This window comes from Drosophila teissieri, chromosome 2R, assembly GCF_016746235.2.
Source record: "Drosophila teissieri strain GT53w chromosome 2R, Prin_Dtei_1.1, whole genome shotgun sequence".
NCBI classification, from domain to species: Eukaryota; Metazoa; Arthropoda; class Insecta; order Diptera; family Drosophilidae; genus Drosophila; species Drosophila teissieri.
The window spans coordinates 17,509,935-17,532,643 of NC_053030.1; the positions used below are offsets into that span (position 1 = coordinate 17,509,935).

A 22,709-nucleotide genomic window follows, 5' to 3' on the forward strand; every position below is an offset into this window, starting at 1 on the left:
ACAGCTGGCCCAAATGAATGAGAGGGAGAGAGAGTGAGGGAAGACAGGAGCGAGTGATAAGAAACAGCAACAAAAACGCATAAACCACCACCAACTACTACAACACCGAACGCGACAAAGCGAACAATGCTCTCCATTGTGCACATTATTATTAAGCAAATAGTGAGAGCGGGAGAGTAAGGTGAGAGCGGCCAATGTTGATAATGCAGCCCGTGCTCAAAGTAGCCAAACTTAGCTAGATTTACAAATAAAACAGCTAGAAAACTCAGATATTCATTCGATTTGGTAGTGAAAGCTTATCATGATCACTTATAAAAAATGACTATTGATAATAGGAGATAGTAACACTTTTATAAAAGTATTTCCAAGCACATGAATCAAGGTTTCCTATTGAATTGGCGCATATTTTGTAATACCCTTAGCCACAAAGTAGCCAAGCTGCCAGCACTGCCTTACTCACCCAGGTAATTTGACTCCGACTCTCCGGCTTACTGCTCTCTCCCACCCCCCGGCATCAGAAGTCTGAGTCTGAAGCCGCCAACTGTAGCCGCTCATTCGATTCTCAGCAGTCGAAGCACGCAGTCGCAACCGCTGCGATCGTCGCGAGATATTTGTGTGTGCGATCAACGTTTTCGTATCGTTCGGGTTAACACGTTCGCTAAGTGTGTAGTGTCGCCTTGTGTTTACCGTTGTGCAGTGTTCAACTATTTACGCTTTGTCTTGTGGGCGCTCCCCCACCACCCACTACATACGCACTGTCAAGTTTTGTGGTGACCAAAAGTAATCAAATGACACGTGCTTGAAATACACATTTTACTATCCATCGGTGGCGGCCAAAAACAACGACAACAACAAAAGCATAAGCCAAACTTGGGATTACCACGGCATTGTTTATACAAGAAAGCGGTAAGTTTTGGCCACAATAAACCGTAAAGCACATTTGGAATGTTCGGATGTGCATGCAGAGGAGATAACTGTTAATGGGCCCCCTTTGACCCCAATAAGCTTATCAATAAACACAAATATTTAATATCATACCGCATACGCCCCTCGTAATTACACATGCCTTAATTCGCACACTCACACTATATACTTATGTATGTACATATGTAGGTTCCCACCCATTTATTGAAGTAAATTCCATTTATTTATATTTTCCCTACTTCGAGGACCTCGCTAAGCTGCGTTTTATGACTCAGGAGCCTCGCCGAGTCGTCAGACCGCAAAATGATTTCTTTGCGCCATTGTCGCGTTCGGTTTTCTCTGAATGTTCTTTATAACGTACAGTAGATCCCCCAAATGAGTCACCCACTCACAAGCTCGGAGCTTGGGGATACCGAGTGGATGGATACATAACTGCTGGAGATACGAGCGTACGAGTTACGTATACGTATTTATAATTGGGGGAGGCAGTGGGCTAAGGTGACCGATGACTGTTAACTGTTGACTGATCAGGTGGATGGTGAATGAAGCGAGCTGCGGGTGCTGGTGACTAATCCTCCAGCTTGGGATATCATTAATTGGGTTGGGTAAAGAACTGTTTATACACAGATGAAATAGTTTGTTTGCTGGGAGAAGAGTCACCTTTAAGGCATTTGAGAATGGGTTATATTGAACAACATCTAATCCCTAAAAGTATCATAATAGTGTAGCCAGTTATATACTCTATACTTCATTAACACTGTGTGCTACAGCTACATATAAATATTATTACTCTCATGGATCAAGAATATAACCGATTCAAGAGCTTGTATACATGGAATATATATCTTGAACATAAACTGTAAAGATCCCAAATGGCGAATATATCCAGACTGATAAGAAAAGTGCTGTAAAAGAGACCATTTAAGTTACTTTGAATGCTTAGCTTGCTCATATACATAAGTATTTAAGCAGCTTATGCATTCGCGGAAATTGGCTTTCGCCACCCCAAAAACATGTATAGTAATCTCGACTCAGCCAGAAAGCTGAGAATAGTCAGCATATGAGTGCCCCGATTTCAATCTCGCCGCATTCAGCCGCATTCAGCGGCTTGCCAGATTTCGCCAATTTCACTTTGGCCAAGCCTAATTGCAATAATCAAGGGAGCAGCGCATAATCTCACTGATCTAGTTCCAGTTGAGCGTTGAAGAGCGCTTCTGCGGTTTCGATGGCTCCATTAGAGCGCTAAACACCGGCCATTACAGCGGTCATCGGGAGAGGTGTTATTACCTGGACGTGGAAACCAGTCGGTGGTCTGGAATCTAGAGTCTAGAATCTGGAGTCTTGCGTCTGGAAGTCTGAAGTCACTCACCTGTTGCGGCAAAGAGATCGATATCATTGACAATTGGTGTCGACGGCAGCAGCGGCAAATTGATGTGTGTACAGTGGATAGTAGTAGTAGTTGGATATGCTGCCACCGTTAGATGATGGGAAATGCCACAGCAATGATGATTGTCCAATTGAGTGGGATTACGCTTAATTTGGCTTAGCCTATTGATTTTCCATCGAAGAGCTGCATTAAATGTCAGCGAAGGCCGCAAATGGAGCATTTCGATTGCATTCGTAATCCATTTGCTGCTCTTTGTTTTTTGTTTTATGTTTTTTGTTTTTTGTTTTTTGCTGCTCAGGTGTCAATGTGTCGTCGGGTTGACATTTTGCAACAATGGCCAATTCTATTGAAACGGATTGGATTATGGCTGTTGAGATAATATAATACTTGAATAATTGCACAGTTTTAATGCGAAACGCATTCAACTCGTTGATTTTGGTTTTTACATAATTAAATGATTGTTTAAAACTGATTTATTATTTAATTGTTTGCCACTCGAACGACGGCAATTAATTATGCAATAGCGTAAAGATGCGATATAAATAAATAATAATTTCATTATAATCAATGCAACAGCTGCCAGCGGGCGGCCTCAATGGGGGGGCGGCAGCGGTAGGGGGGCGTGGCAAGCAATTAAAATTTATTACGCTTATTTTGCATATATTCCAGTTTAATTTGTCGCTTAAATGTCAAAACTATTAAAATAATTATGCTGAATGCCGGATTAATCAATGCTCTGCTCTGCTCTGCCTTTGTCTGGCCTTTGTCCAATCGATTTTGATCCGGTTGGGCCGTAACTTTTGGTTAATTAATCGGGGTTACGAGGGGGGTTATGAGTGGGTCTACGAGTTTACCCCCACACTACTGCTTTTCCAACTTTCCCCCATTTCACCTTGTGTTCAATTTGTTCGACTGTTTGGCTGTTTGGCTGCTCGGCTGACCCCAATGAGCCAAGTTCAGTTAACACTTAACCACCCCGCATATTAACTTAATTATCATGATTAACATTTTCAGTGTAATTTCTGTTTTTTCTGCTCTTTCGCTCACCGCTCTCAGTTGCATTTTGCGATGCAATTCCAATTCCCATTATCGAGACCTTTTAAACTGGCCAGAACTTTAATTTATTATTCAACACGCTTTCCTCGTTTTTTCCTCTTTTTTTGATTTGTTTATTATGAAATGCTTTCGATAACGAACCATTATCATATCTTCATGCGATATGGCAACGAGTTCCGTTGCTTTCTTTCAGTTTCTTGTGAGATTGAACTGCATAAATTTATTCTGTCTCTATTTGGAAATTAATTGGCGGATTGTCACAGACCTTAGAATTCTATTTGGCCGCAAACTTGTTTGCTGCTGACAACTCTATTAGCCATTTGCATATGAATTTCGACTGGCTTTTGTGCCTAATTGGCCGGCAAAAGTACAACGAACTCCGAAAATTCGTTTTCTCAGCCGCGATCCCAAATTACATCAATTATTACACTATGCAACACAAGCAATCAAGTGCAATTTGTGACTTTGCTGGTGTTCTGGTGCTCTGCGGCATTTGTAATGAGGCGTACTCATCTCGCATATATTTCTCCTCGTGGAAACCGGATTGTTAGCTAAACATTTTCTACATTACTTTGCCTTTGCATTTTGCCTGCTAATGAGCAGCGTCTATTGGAATTACTCATGACTGGCCGTAGATATAAATATCGATTAAGGGGCGGTTTTTCAATCAATTTAAACGCTCTGCGGTGTGAGGTGGCAGGGGAGGGGGAGAGGAGACACAGAACAGAGAACCACAGAACCATAAAATTCAAGGGTCAAGGGCAGAGGGTCCTGGAACTGGAACTGGAATGCCTTCTTAGCCGGCTTCGCTGACTAATCCAATTAGAATTGCGCCGTCGGCGGGGAAATCGCCTTTGTAGGTGTTCCTAATTAGATTGGCGTTGGTCAGGCGGCGCAAGGGAGTTAATAAGAAAAAAATGAAATTATTATTTCGTCTAGATGTCCACGCATTTCACTTTCAAATATAGCATAAATCGCACGGCTTGTCCTGCGATCTTAAATCTTAACTCCAGCATCTTAAAATGCAACAAGGCGTAGTTGTTAAAGCATTTAATAGTTTTAAAACCCGTTTTTATTATATATTTTTCTTGAATATTTACAATTATTTTAAAACAAGTAGTTTGTATTGCAACTGAATTTATAGCAGATTTTAAACGTTTTTATGGCAAGTGTACTTTGCGCTTTACAACACTGAGTTCGGTAGCTGATCAGCAAAGACTCTCGCGCTGGTGGAAAACTTGGATGCGTTTAGCAGAGACCCCGCGTAACACTAACAGAAATGTTAAAATATCAGTGTCAGCAAATAATACCGCAAAACATACCGCGCAGCCTAAAAATTCACTAGCGCCAGCGTAAGCGATAAACGATAGCGTAAAACGTAAAAAAACTACTGCGCGAACGACTCATCAACAGTTTTCTCTTTCCGAGAAATATTTTATTTTCGCCTGGTTTTTTAAGTTCGCGGAGTGCATACATTGCAGCGGAAGCCGTTCGAAAATCGGGTTAACTCTGGGCAGGCGGCGATCGCCTCGCATATCTCAAGTTGGAAAATACAAAATGCGGCACTTTGATGAGGAATTTCCACGATTGCCGCACGACGACGTCATCCTCAGTCACAAACACACACGCACACACACACAATAAACCAGGTGTGCACGGAGAATTCAAATTCGTTGAGATATCGTTGTAAATTATGAAAGCAATTTATCAAGCGGAAAGTGGAAATCGAAAGAGCTGGATAAAAGGGGAAGCAAAAGGAGGAAGTACGCCAGAAACAACAACTGAGACGGCGGTGGAGCGACAGAGAGAGCGCTACCGATAAACGCGCCTTGAGCAGATCAACGAATACACAAGAGAGTGACAAAGAGAGATAGAGAGGAAGAGAGAACAGCCGAGGGCAAATAATTATCTCTTCTCGCTGGATATCTTTTGCTTCTTTTGACCTCTAGCAACTATTCCCTCGAGCATTTCTGTGTAAGTACGCTAATAAAATTACAAATAAAGACTGCAAAGCGCTCATAATTGCAAGCTCATAATTCACAACAAATGGTCCCAAGGCAAAAGCAGCCACAGCAACAACAACAACCACAACTACAACCAGGGTCAAGTGGCAAGTTATTAACTCTAGAAGGACTTCTTCCATTTAAAAAAGATCCAACATTATTGCTCAAACTAGCCTCGCATATTTCAGTTAGTTTAGTTCCATTCACTGAATTTGGCAAAACTTTCCGTTGTTGTTAACATACGAATATTGTTGTTTTTGTTTCATTTGGCGTGTCATGCGTGCGATAAATATTAAAAAAAAAAAAGCAGACACGAGGAAAAGATATATAGGAGATGCCGCCGACATATCCGCCGAGCGACAATCTAAAAGTCTACGAAAATAAACACACACGAGCCAGCTGAATGGCCTCCCAACCGCCCACCGCCCACTTATGATGCGCCCCCCAGCCACGCCCATCGCGCCCATCATGGCCATGTTTCGGTTTCGTTTTCCATTTTTCAAAATACAACAAGCCACACACAAAATAATGACTTTCCTATAATAATTTTGTGGATTTCGGCCTTAATTGTTTGTGTTTTCAGCAAACGTTTCCCATTCGTTCGTGCACAGAGCGAAAATATTTGGTTTCTTTGGACAGAGAAGTGTTTGCAAAGGAAATAGATTAGCCGCGCATAATATTATCAAACTGCCATAAACCATTGGAATTCAGCTGTTAGAACTTAAAGCCTAATGCTGATTATCGCCATCAGAGTTTTGATGAATTACTCATCACAAATGTACTGCACTGTACTACATAGTATATGAATTATATATTACATTTTCGCATTCATAAATGTGATAGCAATTATGCAGCATCATTTCCCAGTGCAGTTGTACGCTTATTTATGCATTTGAACGTGTCTGTCGCTTATTTGGAATTCCCATATGCAAACAATCGAAATTACGGTTCGTCTGTCTACTTACCAGTTTTCAGGTGCATTTTGCATTTCGAGCGATTGCATACGGTTTAACGCAGTTGTGATTCTATCTTTATTGGCAAAACTTACAGTTTTAGAGTCGCAGCTTTTAATTGACCATGGGCTCATTACTTTTGCCTTCTGGCTGTTGAATGTGGATGTGGTTGTTGTTGTTGGTTTAGCTGTAGCCGCTCTTCATTTGGGTAAACAAAAGATAAGCAACAGGTGCTCCAAAGTGTCGAGTTGCCACATAGAGAGTTGTGCGAAGTACGAAGTGTTACTGCGAAGTGTGTGTGTGCGCGAACGTGACAATTGGTGCCCCTGGCTTAATCGATTACTCACCCACTCAAGCCCACTTACTCATCTACTCACACCCCACACACACACACTCGCTCACACACACAGACACATACTTACACACGCCCATTTATCGAGCTGCAATTGAATGCCTTTGTACTGTTTGAGCGGCACTGCAATAAGTGGTTTTCTCCTCCGCAGAGAGCGGAAATCCCCAGAGGGAAATGGACACGCGCGTGGAACTGGAACTGGCGCCGGTTGCCAAACAGGATAGGCCAGAGGATCAGCCGGAGGATGAGAAGGAACCGCTGGAAAGCCAGCTGGAGCTGGAGCAGAAGAGCCTGCTCACGCCGGTCAAGATGCCCCGGCTGAGAACACATATCCCGAACTGGAGGATACGCCAAGTACCCCACCACCTATGAGCCTGCAGCCGGGAACATCGCGGCAGCTCTTCAGGGACGCCGCCATGGCGCACGGAGGTCAGGAGACCACATCCCTGCTGCAGCACGAGCTGAACAGCATAGCCGCCAACCAAACGCCGGCCTCGAAACTCAGAAGCGCCAGCTCCACGCTGGATGCCAGTGTTTCCCGGAATCCCTCCACCACGGGCGGAAAGCACGAGAAGAAGCTGGGCCACCGGCGGGTGGCGGAGGGCGGTGAGGTGACCTACAAGAAGATCCAGTCCAAGCAGATCATGGGCTCCATTCAGCTGGGCATCCAGCACACGGTGGGCAGCCTGGCCAGTAAGCCCAAGCGTGATCTGCTGATGAACGACTTTTGGGAAATGGAAACGATTGCGTTTCCGCCAGATGGTTCCTCCATCACACCTGCCCATCACTACAACGACTTCCGCTTCAAGGTCTACGCACCCATTGCCTTTCGCTACTTCCGAGATCTGTTCGGAATCGCGCCAGATGACTTCCTCATGTCCATGTGTGCGTCTCCCCTAAGGGAGCTTTCCAATCCGGGTGCCTCTGGTTCCATATTTTACCTGACCACCGACGACGAGTTCATAATCAAGACGGTGCAGAAGAAGGAGTGCGAGTTCCTGCAGAAACTTCTGCCCGGCTACTACATGAACCTATCGCAGAACCCTCGGACGCTGCTGCCCAAGTTCTTCGGACTGTATTGCTTCCACTACAACTCGAAGAACGTGCGATTGGTGGCCATGAACAACCTGTTGCCCTCGGACATTAAGATGCACTGCAAGTACGACCTGAAGGGATCCTCCTTCCGCCGTAAGGCCTCCAAGGCAGAGCGACAGAAGGCTAGTCCCACGTTCAAGGACCTCGACTTTGCCGAGCACCATCCGAATGGCATATTTCTGGAGACGGACAAGTACAATGCGCTGATGAGCACCATAAAGCGGGACTGCATGGTGCTGGAGAGTTTTCAGATCATGGACTACTCGCTGCTGGTTGGAATCCACAACCTAGACCTGGCTGCCAAGGAGAAACGCGAGGAGCGGATCCTGAATGCGCGAGCCAAGCTGCAGCGCAAGGAAAGCGCCGCGCAGGGTCCGTCCTCCTTTAATCCGGATGACGATGCTCCGGAAGCGGATCAGAATCAGCTCCAAGCGGTGGCCTCATACGCCTCCATACCGGGAACATCGGCTGGCGCTTCCCTGAATCGAACGCGCAGTATGAATCGTCAGCGTTTAGTGGCTCATTCCACGGCTCTGGAGTCTATTACGGCTGACATGGATGTGCCGCTCGAGGAGGACGAGGACGTACCCGCCGGCGGCATTCCGGCTCGGTCTGAAAACGACGAACGATTGATCCTGTACATCGGCATCATTGACATTTTGCAGTCGTATCGCTTGGAAAAGAAGCTGGAGCACACATTCAAAAGCATTCTGTACAACGGCGACACGGTGTCCGTGTGCCGTCCCTCCTTTTACGCCAAGCGCTTCCAGGATGCCATGGGCAAACAGGTGTTCAAGAAGACGCCGACATTTCCATTGAAACATTCCCCCTCCAAGCGCAAGACCTCGACGACGCAACTGCGCTCGCCTGCATCGCGTTTACCGCCATTGAGTACACCCACAAATGCAGTCCGTCAGCCGATCATGACGTTGTCGGGCATGTCGACACCGCCGCCGGCCTTTGATGACATTTCGGAGGAGGACATAACCGCCGCTTCCACAAGCTCGCTGCAGCAGCAGCAGCGGAGCAGCAATCAGTCGAACAACAATCGGGGCGAGGCGGAGGTGGCCCTCAGGGAGGGGAACAGCACGAGGGGCGGCAGCGGTGAGCCCAGCAGCACCTACCACACTCAGTACTCGTACGACAGCTCCGGGCGAACAGGAAGCGCCTTGACCAGCGACTACAGCGACGACGAGTCCACGGGAACGGACCTGAGCTCGCGGTTGCCCAAGTTGCGCACCCATCGGCTAACAAAGACGAGTGTTCAGGTCACGACGGTGGGATACGCGGACGTGGAGGCAGTGGACTCTCCGCCGAAGGGCGTACAGGATGTGGTTCACGCAGATGCCAACGGCAAGACCACCATGACGACCACCACCATGCTGACGACGACAAAGACGGCCCACATCCAGGCGCCCAGCTACACGTCCACGCTCGTGCTCAACGATTTGCCGCGTTGATGTTCTGAGCGGGATTCGGCGGGATATGTAAGGAATCCTGAGCAGCAGCAGGAGCAGCAGTAGCATGTATATATAGCCCAATGTGTATGTGTGTCTGCTGGGTGAAAGCGCCACTCCCACGCCCACGCCCAAAAAGTGAAATTCTGAAAGCGAGCTCGTTTATCTTGATTAAACACAAAACCGAAAAGCGAATACGTATTCGATATTGAAATTTATGTGGCGCCCGTGCTAATTGACTACCAGACACGCCCCCCACTCGCACACACACACATATGCACACTGCTGCCTACTCGAAATTATAATTATTATTATTTCGCTTCTTTTTGGTTGGAATTCGGAATTTGTTTGCGTGTTGCCTTAGCTGAATTTTGTTTTAATTTTTGAAATTGTTTGTCCACGAGAAGCGAGGAGCTCAATCGAAATTGGGATAGGGGTTGGAGAAGAATATAGACGGTGTGAAAACTCAGTTTTTGTCTACTTATTGTGTATGTTGCTGTATTATAAAGTGCGTTTACGTATTCTAAGATGCTCATGTAAATAAAGGAACGAGAATAAAAATACTTGTATCGATTTGTACTCGTTTTTCTTCTTTGTTTGTTTGTGCCCAAAAGGACGCGTGTCCTTGAGGGAGCAGCGGGCGCTGACGTTTATTGGAGCTTCGCCCGTGGCTGAACATAAATCACTTAATGATTTCAATGTTGCTATTAAGTGCCGTTAATTTTTATCGCCTTGCTGCATTGTTAAGCCTCTTTCAGCCATCCAATGCAATATTTATTGTCCGTCCATTCGAAAGGATTTCGCAGGACTCAGCCGCATGCCGCGATTTAAATGGGATGGAGGATGGCAGAGCTCTCCATTAATTAGCCCGCGTCCTATGGACAGTGGTTTTAAATTGTGTACCCTTTAATGCGGCATCTTGATGGAGCTTTATGGGCACCATTGCACTTTAATGCTACTTTAAATGGGCACTCATGTATCTGCTGTGAAATGGGAGTACTATGTGTATACCAAGCATACAAAATGCTTACTTTCAGCATTCAAAGTAATTTATTTATCAATTTGTATAGACTTTTATAAACGTAAATAGTTAAATATGGGAAATCATTCGATGAAAAGGCACGGAAAAAATGATAATATTATGAAAGGCGTTAGAAACATTCAAATTTGCACATTCAACTGTGAATGGGCCGCAAATATTTGTTGGTTTTTTTATGGTCATGCCTTTTATGCTAATTGAATATAATTTTAATTAATTGCTTAATGAATTCAATAAATATGTGTGTGCCCAAGTGTGAGTGTGTTAATGTGTGCGAAAGTGCCTGCGTGGAGTAAAAAGTGTTTCGTCATTTATTTATTCCAATTTGTTTACTTGAAACAAGCACTTTGTCAACATTTGCTCGGCAGTGGAAGGGAAGGAGTCACCAGGCCAGTTGACCAAATGCCATTTGAGGGTCCGAATGCCATTGCAGCGCATCGAAGTGAGGGAGGTTGGAGGTCAGAGTTCAGTGGGCGTAACTGCATGCATAACTGAAAAATAAACTTTCCCACTCATGCATAACGCAAACAGTTGCCACCAACAAGTGCACTCCCCCCTTTGCTGAATGCTATATTATGTAATTATGGCGAAAACAAATACAACAAACACAGCAACAACAACAAGAACAAGAACAACAAAGTATAATAAATATGTAAGCTGCAAAGTGCAAAAACCACGAGAAATTAAACAAAATAAAACACGACTTCGGTTTGCAATGTCACACGAAAATTGTTTAGCAGCATAATTAGTTTATTCCATTTGCATAATAGAGCCCCGATGCCGCACACCAAATGTTTTGTTCATTTTCAAAAAACCCTACCCCCTACCCCCCCTCGGAAAATCATTTGCATTTCCAGCAACATCGGGCAGGTGGTTACACGCCCCCTTTTTGTATGCCAATGCCTGTAACTCAACAGATTTGGTCTGTAAAATCTGCATAAATGCCCACAATTTGGGGCATTCACATCAATTATTTAGAAATTATTGCACACTAATGTATACTGGGCCATATGCCAAATGTCATTTTGATGGCCCCCAAAACTTTCAGCTCCTTAAATTGCTCCAAAAAACGAAATTTTATGAACACTGAGAAATGTTTACTGGTACACTGATGGTTTTTACAAGGTCGCAGGGTGGAAATTTCATTGATTAAAATAATGATTTGTATCGCCTGGCGGAAATTTAATTTTTTCGTAACGGATATTAAGCCAATGTTCAGGCATGTGTGTGCACTGCCCCGCCCCCTTGCCGCCCACCCAAAAAGGGGGCGATGACCCCTGAGAGACCTGCACAAATGGACAGCATGGGAATGGGACTGCCTGTATTGGCAATGAATCCCGTCCAGTCCAGTCCATTCCAGTCCAGCCACCCAAACCGGCAATTGCATTAAATTTAATGAATTTAAGCCTGTTAAACGAATGAGTTCAATTTATTTAAATGATGGACACTACTGATTGCCCGACTCCGTTTCTCCTATATTTCAGGCATGTCCTTTCAGCGCAGCTACAGCAAGGTCTGGTGGGGATCGGAGCAGTCCTCCCTGACCAGCGGCGGTTTCTATTCGAGCTTCAGCAGTGGGAGCAGCACATCCGGCACATCCCACAACTACCCACAAAGACAGCCCGCATCCCTGGGCCCCCTGGGCAATCTGTCCTGCATCCAGGAGGTGGAGGACGAGCAGAACAGCTCCAAGCTATCCTGGCACAAGCACGATAGTCCCGGCAGTCTGCGCAGTCAGGTGAGCATATCGATGGAGCCTCATATTTCAATTTGGCTACTAGTCGGTCTTACATTATGGACCTTTTATTAGAGTAAAGTAATGCAGTGTGGTAGAGTCTCTATAGATATTATCAAAGTGTATTCATCAAATGAATATCTAATTATATTTGCTGAATACAACTTTGTAATGAGATATGTAATGCCCCACTTAGCAGGATATTGCAACGAAGTTTAGGTGGCACAAGTGCAAAGTGCAAAGGACTTCCGTGCGTGAAACTGACATTAATTAAAGGCTTTAACCAATTCGAGTTCAGTGCGCTAATGGTTTTTGTTTTTCTTCGGGTGCTTTGCAGGACTCGGGCTTCTCAGACAACGAGGAATCGCATCAGTTGCAGCATCAACAGCACTTATCTCCGCCATCGCCCCAATCCGATAAGCAGCAGACGCCCACGGCCACGCCCACGTCCGTGCATTCGGTGGCCACGCCCCCAACGGTGGTGCGCCGCGTGGGCAACTCGTCGTTCTACTCACCGCTGATCAGCGTCACGCGTCGCATTTCCTTCACCAGCGGCCAGATTACGCCGAAGGCGAAGTCGGGGGATGGGGATGCCGTGGAAGCGGAGCTGGAGGCCAGTCGCAGTCGTCTGTTCGAGCAGCTGGACAGCATGAAACTGGACGATGGCGAGGCAGAGGCAGAGGCAGAGGCGGAGGCGGAGGAGGATTCACCACCGCGTCCGGCCATCAGACGCCGCAGGCGAGTAATGCGTAAGCCCGCGCAGCCGGAACCGGAAGCGGCTTCGGCCAGCGAGGAGGAGGATGTGGTCATAGCACCACTACCACCACCGCCGCCGTACAATAATGAAACTGTTTACTTGGGCGAGGCGCCACCGCCGTACAACAATGAGACAGTGACGTTTGGAGCCACCGAGCAGGATGAAACCCTCCAGCAGCAGCAGCCTTCCCCCTTGAGAGTCAGAGCCTTGCGCTTCACAGCCAGCACCAGCACACCCAAGAGTGGCTCGAAGATTGCGAAAAGGGGCAAGAAGCAACCGCACCCGCACCCGCAGCCCGTGGCCAGCTGGATGTCGGAGCAGCGGTGGGAGTGCGAACCGGAGGTGATGTGCACCCTGCAGCACAAATCGATTGCCCAGGAGGCGTACAAGAACTACACCATCACCACCAGTGCCGTGTGCAAGCTGGTCAGGCAACTGCAGCAGCAGGCTCTGTCGCTGCAAGGCCACTTCGAGCGGAGTGAGCGGGTGCTCGGCGGACTGCAGGCCAGTTCGCTGCCGGAAGCCCTTGCCGGTGCCACCCAGCTGCTGTCCCACCTGGACGACTTCACCGCCACGCTGGAGCGACGCGGAGTGTTCTTCAACGATGCCAAGATCGAAAGGAGACGCTATGAGCAGCACTTGGAGCAAATTCGCACGGTGAGCAAGGACACGAGGTACTCGCTGGAGCGGCAGCACTACATCAATCTCGAGTCCCTGCTGGACGATGTGCAGCTGCTGAAGAGGCACACTCTGATCACCCTGCGCCTGATCTTTGAGCGACTGGTTCGCATCCTGGTGATCAGCATTGAGCAGAGTCAGTGTGATCTCTTACTGCGGGCCAACATAAACATGGTGGCCACCTTGATGAACATTGACTACGATGGCTTTGCGTCGCTATCCGATGCCTTCATCCAAAACGAGGCTGTGCGCACCCTGCTCGTAGTGGTCCTGGATCACAAGCAGAGCTCCGTGAGGGCCTTGGCACTCCGGGCTTTGGCCACCCTGTGCTGCGCCCCTCAGGCGATCAATCAACTGGGCAGTTGTGGCGGCATTGAAATCGTGAGGGACATCCTGCAGGTGGAGTCCGCCGGCGAGAGGGGAGCCATCGAGCGCAGGGAGGCAGTCTCGCTGCTGGCCCAGATCACCGCCGCTTGGCACGGATCGGAGCACAGGGTGCCGGGTCTGAGGGATTGCTCGGAGAGTTTGGTCGCCGGATTGGCCGCCCTCCTGCAGCCGGAGTGCTGCACCCAAACGCTGCTCCTCTGCGCCGCCGCGCTCAACAACTTGAGCCGCATGGAGGCCACCTCCCACTACTCCATCATGTCCAACGAGGCCATCTTCCGGCTGATCGACACGCTGGAACACCAGAGCTGCGGCACGAGCGTCTTTCTCTATGTAAGTATCTAGTGTCTAGATTGTTTGAACCTTTCCTTAGTAATCATTAAATCAGTGTGTTGTCAAAAGCAGTAAATAATTAACAATTTAACTGCTAATCAAGCATTGCTTTATTGAAATACCCCTACATCCCAAGTTACTTGCCTCAGTATCGAACCTGACCTTGGCTTGTTTCACCCCGCATCGATTTCCCGCACATTTTGTTGGCCAATTTTATTGAAAGCTTCTTCGGGCCGTGGCTCGTAAAATTTATTTGGGCATTTGCAAAGCAATTTTTTCGCAATCTTGGCCACGATTTTTCATTCCGCAATATACATACATACATACAGACCACTTTGAGTTGCTCATTTTTTGCTCATCAACATTTTCGCCCTCTGTTTTATTTCATCCGCACAGGAGCAGATCGTTGGGATGCTGCACAACATGTCGCTGAACAAGAAGTGCCACAGCCACTTGGCCAACGGCGTCATCATAAATTTCATCACGTCCGTGTACCAAACGGAATTCTACCAGACCTACGGCTCACGTGCGGAGAGCGATGCCCAGCGCCGCACCATCAAGACCATTCTGCACACGCTCACCCGGCTGGCCAGCGATTCGCCGACCCTCGGAGCGGAGCTCCTGGAGCAGTGGCATCTGCCGGATCTGCTGCGTCAATCCCTGGCCCTCAAGCCTGCCAATCCGCAACACCAGCAGCAGCAGCAGCAGCACCTGGACAGCAGCTACGGCGGAGACATATCCCAGTTGACGCGACAACTGCTCGGCGCCCATGGACAGGAGCAGCAGCTGCTGCTGGCCACTCCAGCGCCAGGCGGATCCTTCTCCAGTGGCCACCAGACGCCCGAGGCACAGACGCAGACCAATTCCAGTGGCATGTCCAGCTCCGGCAGCAAAACCAAGGCCAAATTGTCGTCGTCGTCATCGGCGCTGCTCAAATTCAATTTAACACGTCAGGAGAGTTTCGTCTAGTTTTCACCACCTGAGGAGGGATGGGGTGCTCCAAGAAACAAAGTGGAGCTGCACAGAGAGAAATGTAGAAGCAAGTGGATATGTTAATATTAGCTACTATATATTAGTCAAGCGAACCCACTAAAACTAGTACAAGCTTTGACTCTTTTCTGATAAAACTGCAAAGCTTTGTGATAAATTGTTAACTGCTACGAATCAGACGAATCAGAAGTACCCAATTTGTACCTACTTTGCCTAAGATTTTCTCTCCGTGTGGACACGTCCTCCGGCCGGACACAAGCCGGAAACGCAGACGTGCGTCAAGTGTTATTACTTTGTCTAGAATGCTGCGTGACCCGTTTGGACTCGCTCCCCAGTCGCTTATCCTTGCCGTATCCTTGCTGCTGGATGTAAACGAAGTAATTTTTATATTTCCACTCAGGCAAACAAAACAAACGGAGCGCCGGAGAGGCGAAGAGGCGGAGAGCGAGATGCCAAATAAATAGGAATACAATTTTTGTTTAGTTATTCGTATTTTTTGTGCTTCTGCTGTTGCCGAGGCAACTTTTGGCATTCTTGTGTGCTTATAACAAGAATGCTCTTAAAGCACTGTTTCACTCGGCAGCCAGATTTATTTTATCTTTCTGTTGATGCAAATGCAAGCTTGACATTTTGCATTCTTCTTGTAAATATTTTCGCAAAAAATCCTTAACCTAATACGCATACCCACCCATACGGCTGGCAACTTAAAAACCAAAAACTCGGAAAATTCCTTAGCTGTAGAGAAGTCCTTTGTGCCAAATAAAATGAAAAAGAAATTCGAAATATTTATTTTGTCGGTACTTCAAGCAATTATATTGCATAACATTGTATTATATATGTGTATGAATATGTATGGATGTATTTACGCTTTTCACCAATGTTTGGAGTTATTCTTAAGTCTAGTCTAAGATTATTAGAGCCACATTGCAGTTACAAATATGTCGCTGAAATAAAATCAAGATGTGTTTAACAATAATCTGTGGGTGTTTTTGCTTGGGAGGAAGTATCAGTCTACTCATGACTCATAATGTTGAGAATGCAACATGTAATTGATAGAAACAAACAATGTTTCTTCATAAAAACAACATTAAATCTTTTGCTAAAGGAGTAACCGAAACAAGGCATTATCCATATACTCAGCCACCCTGCTTTGTACTCAAATATGTTGCGTGTTTCCACGAACAGCTTGGCCCAGAGCATTTCTTTTGTGAACGGCATTAGATGTGTTATGCAGCAGTAGAACAAGCTTACCTTGGTTGGACACACTTTCACTGCACATTTCCATCCTCGTTCCGACTGTCGGCGATGCTACGCCATGTAGTCCTTGTAGTCCTTGTAGTCCATGGCTATTCGCACACAGCTTCGGTTGAAATGAAAATATACAAAAGCAAATACAGCAGCGATCACCAGTTTGGCGTGCAAATCCACAGATATCCACACACTCACACTCTGACACTACGAGCACACACTTTATCGAGCATGGAAAATCAGGGTTTAGAGTGTGTTGTTTGAGCAGTGCGATTTCATGTGGTCGTAAGTGGCAAGCCGCTTTGGATTTAAATCTGGGATATATCTGATATATTCAAATAGGCAGAACTTGTGAATAAAGTCAAATGGGCGGAAATTTTGCGTGTGCAAATGCGTTCGATATGCGATGAGTGGTTTTACCCAATTAATTATGGATAAATCCTAAATTGAGCGAACCAAAATGAAACAAAGGTGGGTACTTATAAAAATATATATTTCAATAGAAATCCAAAATATGAAGAGTTTGTTCCCGATTTACAGGCTTTGCTGGCCATCCAACCGAATCAGTTAATATTTCTTATCGCACTTGCGACTTCCAACTATTCGTGGCGCTCAGCTGAAAAGTATGCTATGCAAAGTGCGTTGGATGTCACAAAAAGCGAGCTAGCTTCATATCCTTTTGAGTCCTGTTCCATATCCCAGTTTCCCACTCACCAGTCACCACTCACCAGTCCCCCCTCATTCACTTCGCCATGCCTGTCGATATCCGAATCAGGCATAAACAAGTTCTTTAGAGTAGATTAAAGTTTTATAATGCTGGCATATTTTGCATGACTGAGCCCGGAATGAGAGAAGATGCTATGCCGTTCGTGGATGTGCGCGTATGTGTGCCCGTTTCCCATTGAAGTGACACACACATATGCGCTTCGAAATGGGGAATCTTGAGTCCTGTCCCGCATGTGTGTGTGTGTGTGTGTTTATGTCGGGTTTGTTTGCGGCATGCGGAATGCCCGGCTCTGATCCAAAGTGTTGCGGCATTTGATGCCTTCTCATATGTTTGTGCTCGTATTATGACAAGTATGGGTGACATTTGTGAAGGAACAAGGAACTCACCCAGAGGTGCAGACAGGACTAGAGAAAGCAGGGCACGAAGGATGTGTTTTTGAGTGGATGGTTTAAAGGGGAATGTAGTCAAGTTATACTGTCACTCGTAAAGTAATTTACTTATTATTTTAAACATTTCGTTTGAATGCCACATGCTTGCTTACTAAAAACCAAGCTATCAAACTGTATAGTTCGGTGTCACCAGAGTCACGAGATCATCGCTGGCACTCAGGATATCGGCGCACCGACGGGAACGACCCATTGACCTCGGCTCCAGTCTAACGCTCGTTTATCGTGCCCGGCTTATCTATGTGTGCACGCTGTAGGTGAGTAGTAGTGAGTTTTGGCGGGGGTAGGGGGTGGGGGAGTGGTAGGTATGGAGGTGCTTTCATGATTTTTATGGCAGTTGTTGCTGGTGCAGGAAGTGCCTTTAGTGATTTCCGCATGTGGCCGTCTCGGCCCTGTTTACACAGCGAGCATATTGCGGTTGACACATTTTGTGCGTTTATGTTTTTGAAATGTGCTCGCTATTCCGTTGCTTTCTACTCCGATTTTCCTCCTCCCCGGCGACTTTAAAGTGCCCAAACAGCAACAGCAACAGCGACCATGCTGAAATGCGGAATGAAAATGCTCCAGACAAATGCCATGAAAAATGCATAGCCGGAGGAAAAGTGAAGGGTGGCAAAGGAAAACACGTATGGAAGGCGAGGCGAGGCGAGAGGTGGCAAGTGTAGCAAGTGAAGCGTAAACAAACGATTTCTGACAAAAAAAAAAAGTCCGAAAGATACAAAAGGAAATTCTGCGGGCTAAATTGTTTGCGGGCAGGCACTTCCTGCAAATAGATAGTTGTAGTTGACGCTGGAGTTGCGGCAGGAGTTTGAGTTGCAGCAGGAGTTGGAGTTGGCGAAGTGGGAACTGGTTCTTGTGTCATAATTAGGGCCTTTGCACGTGCTCTGGGCGGCAACGCGGCGATAACAGTTGGCCCAAAAACTTTCCTGACTACTATCAACAGCTAAAAGCGTTAAAAGTTGTTAGTTGGGCGAAAGTTGCACCTCCGAAGCGCCGACGGTGCAACAATGATGGTGCAACAACGGCAATCAGGGTGTCACAACAATTGCAACACAACGAAGCCAAGTTACCCTGTCAGAACTCGAATGAATCTTGAGTGGAAGTTTAAACTTATGCAACTATTGTAAATAAGTCCTGTTAAATGATGAGCATTTCAATTTGAATCGCTTTAAATGGAGAAAGAGAAATTTCCAGCAACTTTGTATGCGATGTTGAAAGTAGGTAATTAATAGGCGTGCAAGGAAAATAGTTCAAGTGGCAGGAGAAGCTGTGGGCTGGCTTAAATAATGATGCCTCGTAGGGGCATGCCCTATCTGGTAGATAATAAGGCCTGGGATAAGTTTTTACGGGCACTCCACTTACGGGCTGTAGTTACCATAGGCACTTACTCGAACATCCCCCTCTGAAGCCAAGGACATGCAGGATGTGAGAACTGCACTTAAATGCAACTCCTGCAATGTTTTGCTTACACTCGCTTCCGTTTCCCCCTTTCCTTTTCCATTTTTTTTTTGTGTGCGAACTACCAGCTTATCAGACTTTTGCCGCCGGCCCAAGCAAACACACACACACACGCAGACTCCCTCCGACACCTATACCAACAAACTTCGACGCACACATGCGAGTTGCTCGCAGCCTTCAGGGACTCCAGTGCAATTAGGATAAAGCGCGAAGGGCGGCGACTTTGAGTGCTGGGCTTTGGGCTCCATTTTGATGCGGCCATAAACGAGTTGTCATTATTAATGCCGCCCATTGAGGAGGAACGCCCAGCCATGGAGCACCCAGGCCATGGAGCACCACCATGGAGCACCACCCACCCACTTGCAATAAACCAAAGCATTATTAACTGCCCGCAGAAAGGAGGGGAGAATGGATTGCGTATACGCAGCGTGTCCCACGAGTGAGAACTTCTGCCGCAGGCTGACGGTCCAAATCCTTGGGCATTATCATGCGATTATTAGCCAATATTTTATTTCGCACCATTTCTTACACACACACACACAGACAGACACATAAGCATACACATTACTTTGGCTTCACTCCGGGCAGAGTCATAAATTTTTATTTGTTGCAGCAAAGGGTTGTAAAGCGTCGCCATTATGTTTGCTATTTTTTTTGGGATTTATTTTTTTTTTATTTCCACCCGCACAGACGTGCACAAGATGCGTCAAAACTGGAGGGGCGGAGGTCCCTTCATTTTTTTTTGGGCTGGGCGTGGCAGTTGAATTTATGGCCACAAATTGATTGTAAGTGCATAACGCAAAACTGGTAAGGCTCCACCGAATGTTTCACTTGGATTCCTGTTCGAGTGCTGCCAAATGCCAAATGCCGAGTGCCGAATGTTGAATGTCGAATGCCGAATACCGAATACCAAATAGCAGCTGCCTGAATCTGAGTTTTTCGCTGGCATTGTTTATCTATCGGAAAACCAGCGAAAGACGTCAGTTAGCAGTGGGTGGTTGTTATAGTTGCCGTAGTTGTTATAGGCTGAGCACCCTTGGCTTGGCCACAAAAACAATCAAAACTGTTGACCGCAATTCGCAGCAATTGGTTTTGCCATTCGTTTTGCCAGTTTTTAGCATTGCGGTTAAGTGAAGCCGGGCATCGAGGGGCAGTCGTTATGTTTGCCACAGTTTGGCAGAGATATGAAGCACGACAACCGAACAGCTTCATTGTTGCTCAACTCTCTGTTTATTGTTGTCTTTCACTGCTTTGGATTCGTTTTCTTTCTTTCGGTTTTTTCTCTTTTTTTGTGGAATTTTTACATCAGCAGCTCAGAAAATGCATATTGAAAATTGTGCAAACAAAAGTGGGGAAAATGCAGTCAATTTTCCGTTGTGTTGTGTTGTGCTATGCAGTGCAGTGCTGTGTTGTGTTGTGTTGTCTTCGACTTGCTTGTCATTGGCAAACTGTGTCTGATGTTGCCTTTTGTTTTGCCACAGCTGGTTGCAGTAGCTACATCAACATCTGCGAATCCCCCCTCATCTTCCCAGTGTCCTGCATCCGAAATTGACACATTGAGCGATGAGGTTTGGTTAATGTGGCCAAGAGATTGGCCAACGGGAGCGGGGTGCTCTGCTGACAAGTGCTGGCAAAATATATTAAGTTCCTTGGCTCCATAATGCAGCCATTCACATTTCAGCTCAATTATCTGGGTCTGAGGAACAATGTGTCGTCTGTAAATTGCTAGGATATTTTGGTATTTGAGTATAATGCATAATGTGTTTGTCGCAGATTGAACACATTATTTCCCATTTACCCCTGCACCACAAACATACTTTTACAGAGGCAAATGGTTTTCAAATATAAATTATTTCCTAAGGACCACAAAGATAGTCAACAGTAACCCTATACCGAAAGATTCCCCATTTTGGTTATCCTTTTAGGTGGGATTAATTAGTGCAACTTAACTTTCGACTTTTTAGAAAAGCACCTCTAGAGGCGGGGAAACCACCCACTCTCTGCTGCATCTCCATTTGCACACCCATTAAATTGTATTTTATCTCAATTAGCGCAAATATTTTGCGGCTGCCAGTGGCATTGCCACAGTGTCAGTAGAATGGGGCAAAGTCGTTAGTCCGGGGGCAAAGTGGCAGCCAGGAAGCTGCATTTGGTGTTGCAGCATTTGCATGGCTGCCTTGTATTTGCTTGGCAAATGCTTTTCTTTCGTTTGCCCACACTGTTTGCAAAACTAAAATACCCAGAAGCGAATCCTTTTTGTGCAATTCCTATCACAAACATTTGGAGAGGCTTTTAGCATAGCATGGACATACCCCAAAAAAAAGCCAAAAATCAATTGCAAATGCATTAAAAATTGTGCAAAATTAATGACATCATTAGCAGCAACAGCAGTATTTCGCCTGGGCGGGCGGACATCGTATGTATGCCGGGGTCCAGTGGTGTTCAAGGCCGGTGGAGTTTGTCATTTGTCAAATGCAAACGGCACACAATCTCGTCCGCTGCTGATGGCAATTTGAGTGAGCCGAGCCAACCAGCGCCTGGCCAGCAATGAATGCATGTAATGAAGGCTAACAAAACATTAGAACCGCACATAAACACAAACACCCGGAGTGCTCGCAGCACGTAGGCCACTCCACCAGGCCACCAGGCCAGCAGTCCACCAGTCCAGAAGGACGGCCTAAAACATGGTCAGGATCCCGGATCCGAGCACGGCCTGGAGTTCGAGTTCCAGTCCGGGTCCCGACAGCTGATGCTGATGCTGATGCTGATGACGGACGTGACAGCTGAACAATGCCGGACCCCACCGCGACCCCAGCAGTAGGCAGCCGAAATGAATTCTTTATGCGAAAAGGTTTTCTTTTTTGAAATAAATGAATTCGCCAAGTCCCGAAAATATCACACGGCAGGCGGAAAGTTAAAATTGTGCCCCGCAACAACAAAAAAGAATAGAGCGAATCAAATGGAAAGCTTGGCCATGCCGACTGTTTTAGATGCTTCTCACCTGGTCGGGTGCATTAGCTATGAGTCCCAACATGTGAGTAATTGATTGGATTCGAGGTGCTGGGCTTAGTCAAATTGAACGTGGATTAAATAAAAATCATTTGTTCAGCCAATGGAATGGTTGTTCAATAATTGAACTTCATGAATGGAATTGTGCTCACTGCATCCAGTTTATTTGAATGAAATGATATAGATAATTAAAGTATGGTTGCACTGAAAAACGCTTAGATAATATAAAGAAAAAAGTGAATATTTTTTAGTAGGTAAATACAAAGGGAACCAACAAGCTTTGGCACGAATCACAATATAAAACATATTATGAGCATTCCATTGTTGTGAATTTAAACAGTTTTACAAAATTAAAAACATTATTTTCAGCTGCTATAATAATAAGCCCTATAATTAAATACGCGATAAAAGTGAGTGTATCTGTAAGTCCACCCGTGCAGTTTCTAATCCATGTTTGTGTTGAAAGATTACCAAACTGAGAAGTTACACAAAGCACTTTGCCACCGCCCACAGGCCAACACTTTGTGTGTCTGTCTGTGAGTGGAAAGCGGGCACAGGTGGTCAGCAGTGGCAAGCAAATGATGTCAGCCATTACAATGCAGGAGTCAAAAGTTGAATTTTAATCAAAAAGCAAAAAAAGAATGGAAAGTGAAGTGGAGTGGTGTGGTGTGGAGTGGG

The 22,709-nt window shown here is 46.1% G+C and overlaps 2 protein-coding genes across 2 annotated transcripts; both read left to right on the top strand.

Annotated features, from left to right (window-relative positions):
- Window positions 1-768: 768 nt before the first annotated feature.
- Window positions 769-16,065, top strand: LOC122612518. Its single transcript, XM_043786197.1, has 4 exons — window positions 769-906; window positions 11,751-12,004; window positions 12,339-14,153; window positions 14,550-16,065. Exons 2-4 carry the CDS (start codon window positions 11,753-11,755, stop codon window positions 15,120-15,122), a joined length of 2,640 nt encoding a protein of 879 aa, XP_043642132.1. The 5' UTR covers window positions 769-906; window positions 11,751-11,752; the 3' UTR covers window positions 15,123-16,065.
- LOC122612519 (phosphatidylinositol 4-phosphate 5-kinase type-1 alpha) lies at window positions 787-9,800 on the top strand. The gene is given in 3 exon segments (XM_043786198.1): window positions 787-906; window positions 6,827-6,985; window positions 6,988-9,800. Coding segments are annotated over 2 exon segments (2,379 nt in total). The 5' UTR covers window positions 787-906; window positions 6,827-6,849; the 3' UTR covers window positions 9,231-9,800.
- Window positions 16,066-22,709: the final 6,644 nt, after the last annotated feature.

Bases quoted from the DNA above. Each gene is read 5' to 3' on its own strand.
- LOC122612518 (XM_043786197.1), top strand. From the start codon at position 11,753: ATGTCCTTTCAGCGCAGCTACAGCAAGGTCTGGTGGGGATCGGAGCAG. The intron at 12,005-12,338 runs GTGAGCATATCG...GGTGCTTTGCAG, and splicing joins CCGGCAGTCTGCGCAGTCAG to GACTCGGGCTTCTCAGACAA. The intron at 14,154-14,549 runs GTAAGTATCTAG...TCATCCGCACAG, and splicing joins GCACGAGCGTCTTTCTCTAT to GAGCAGATCGTTGGGATGCT.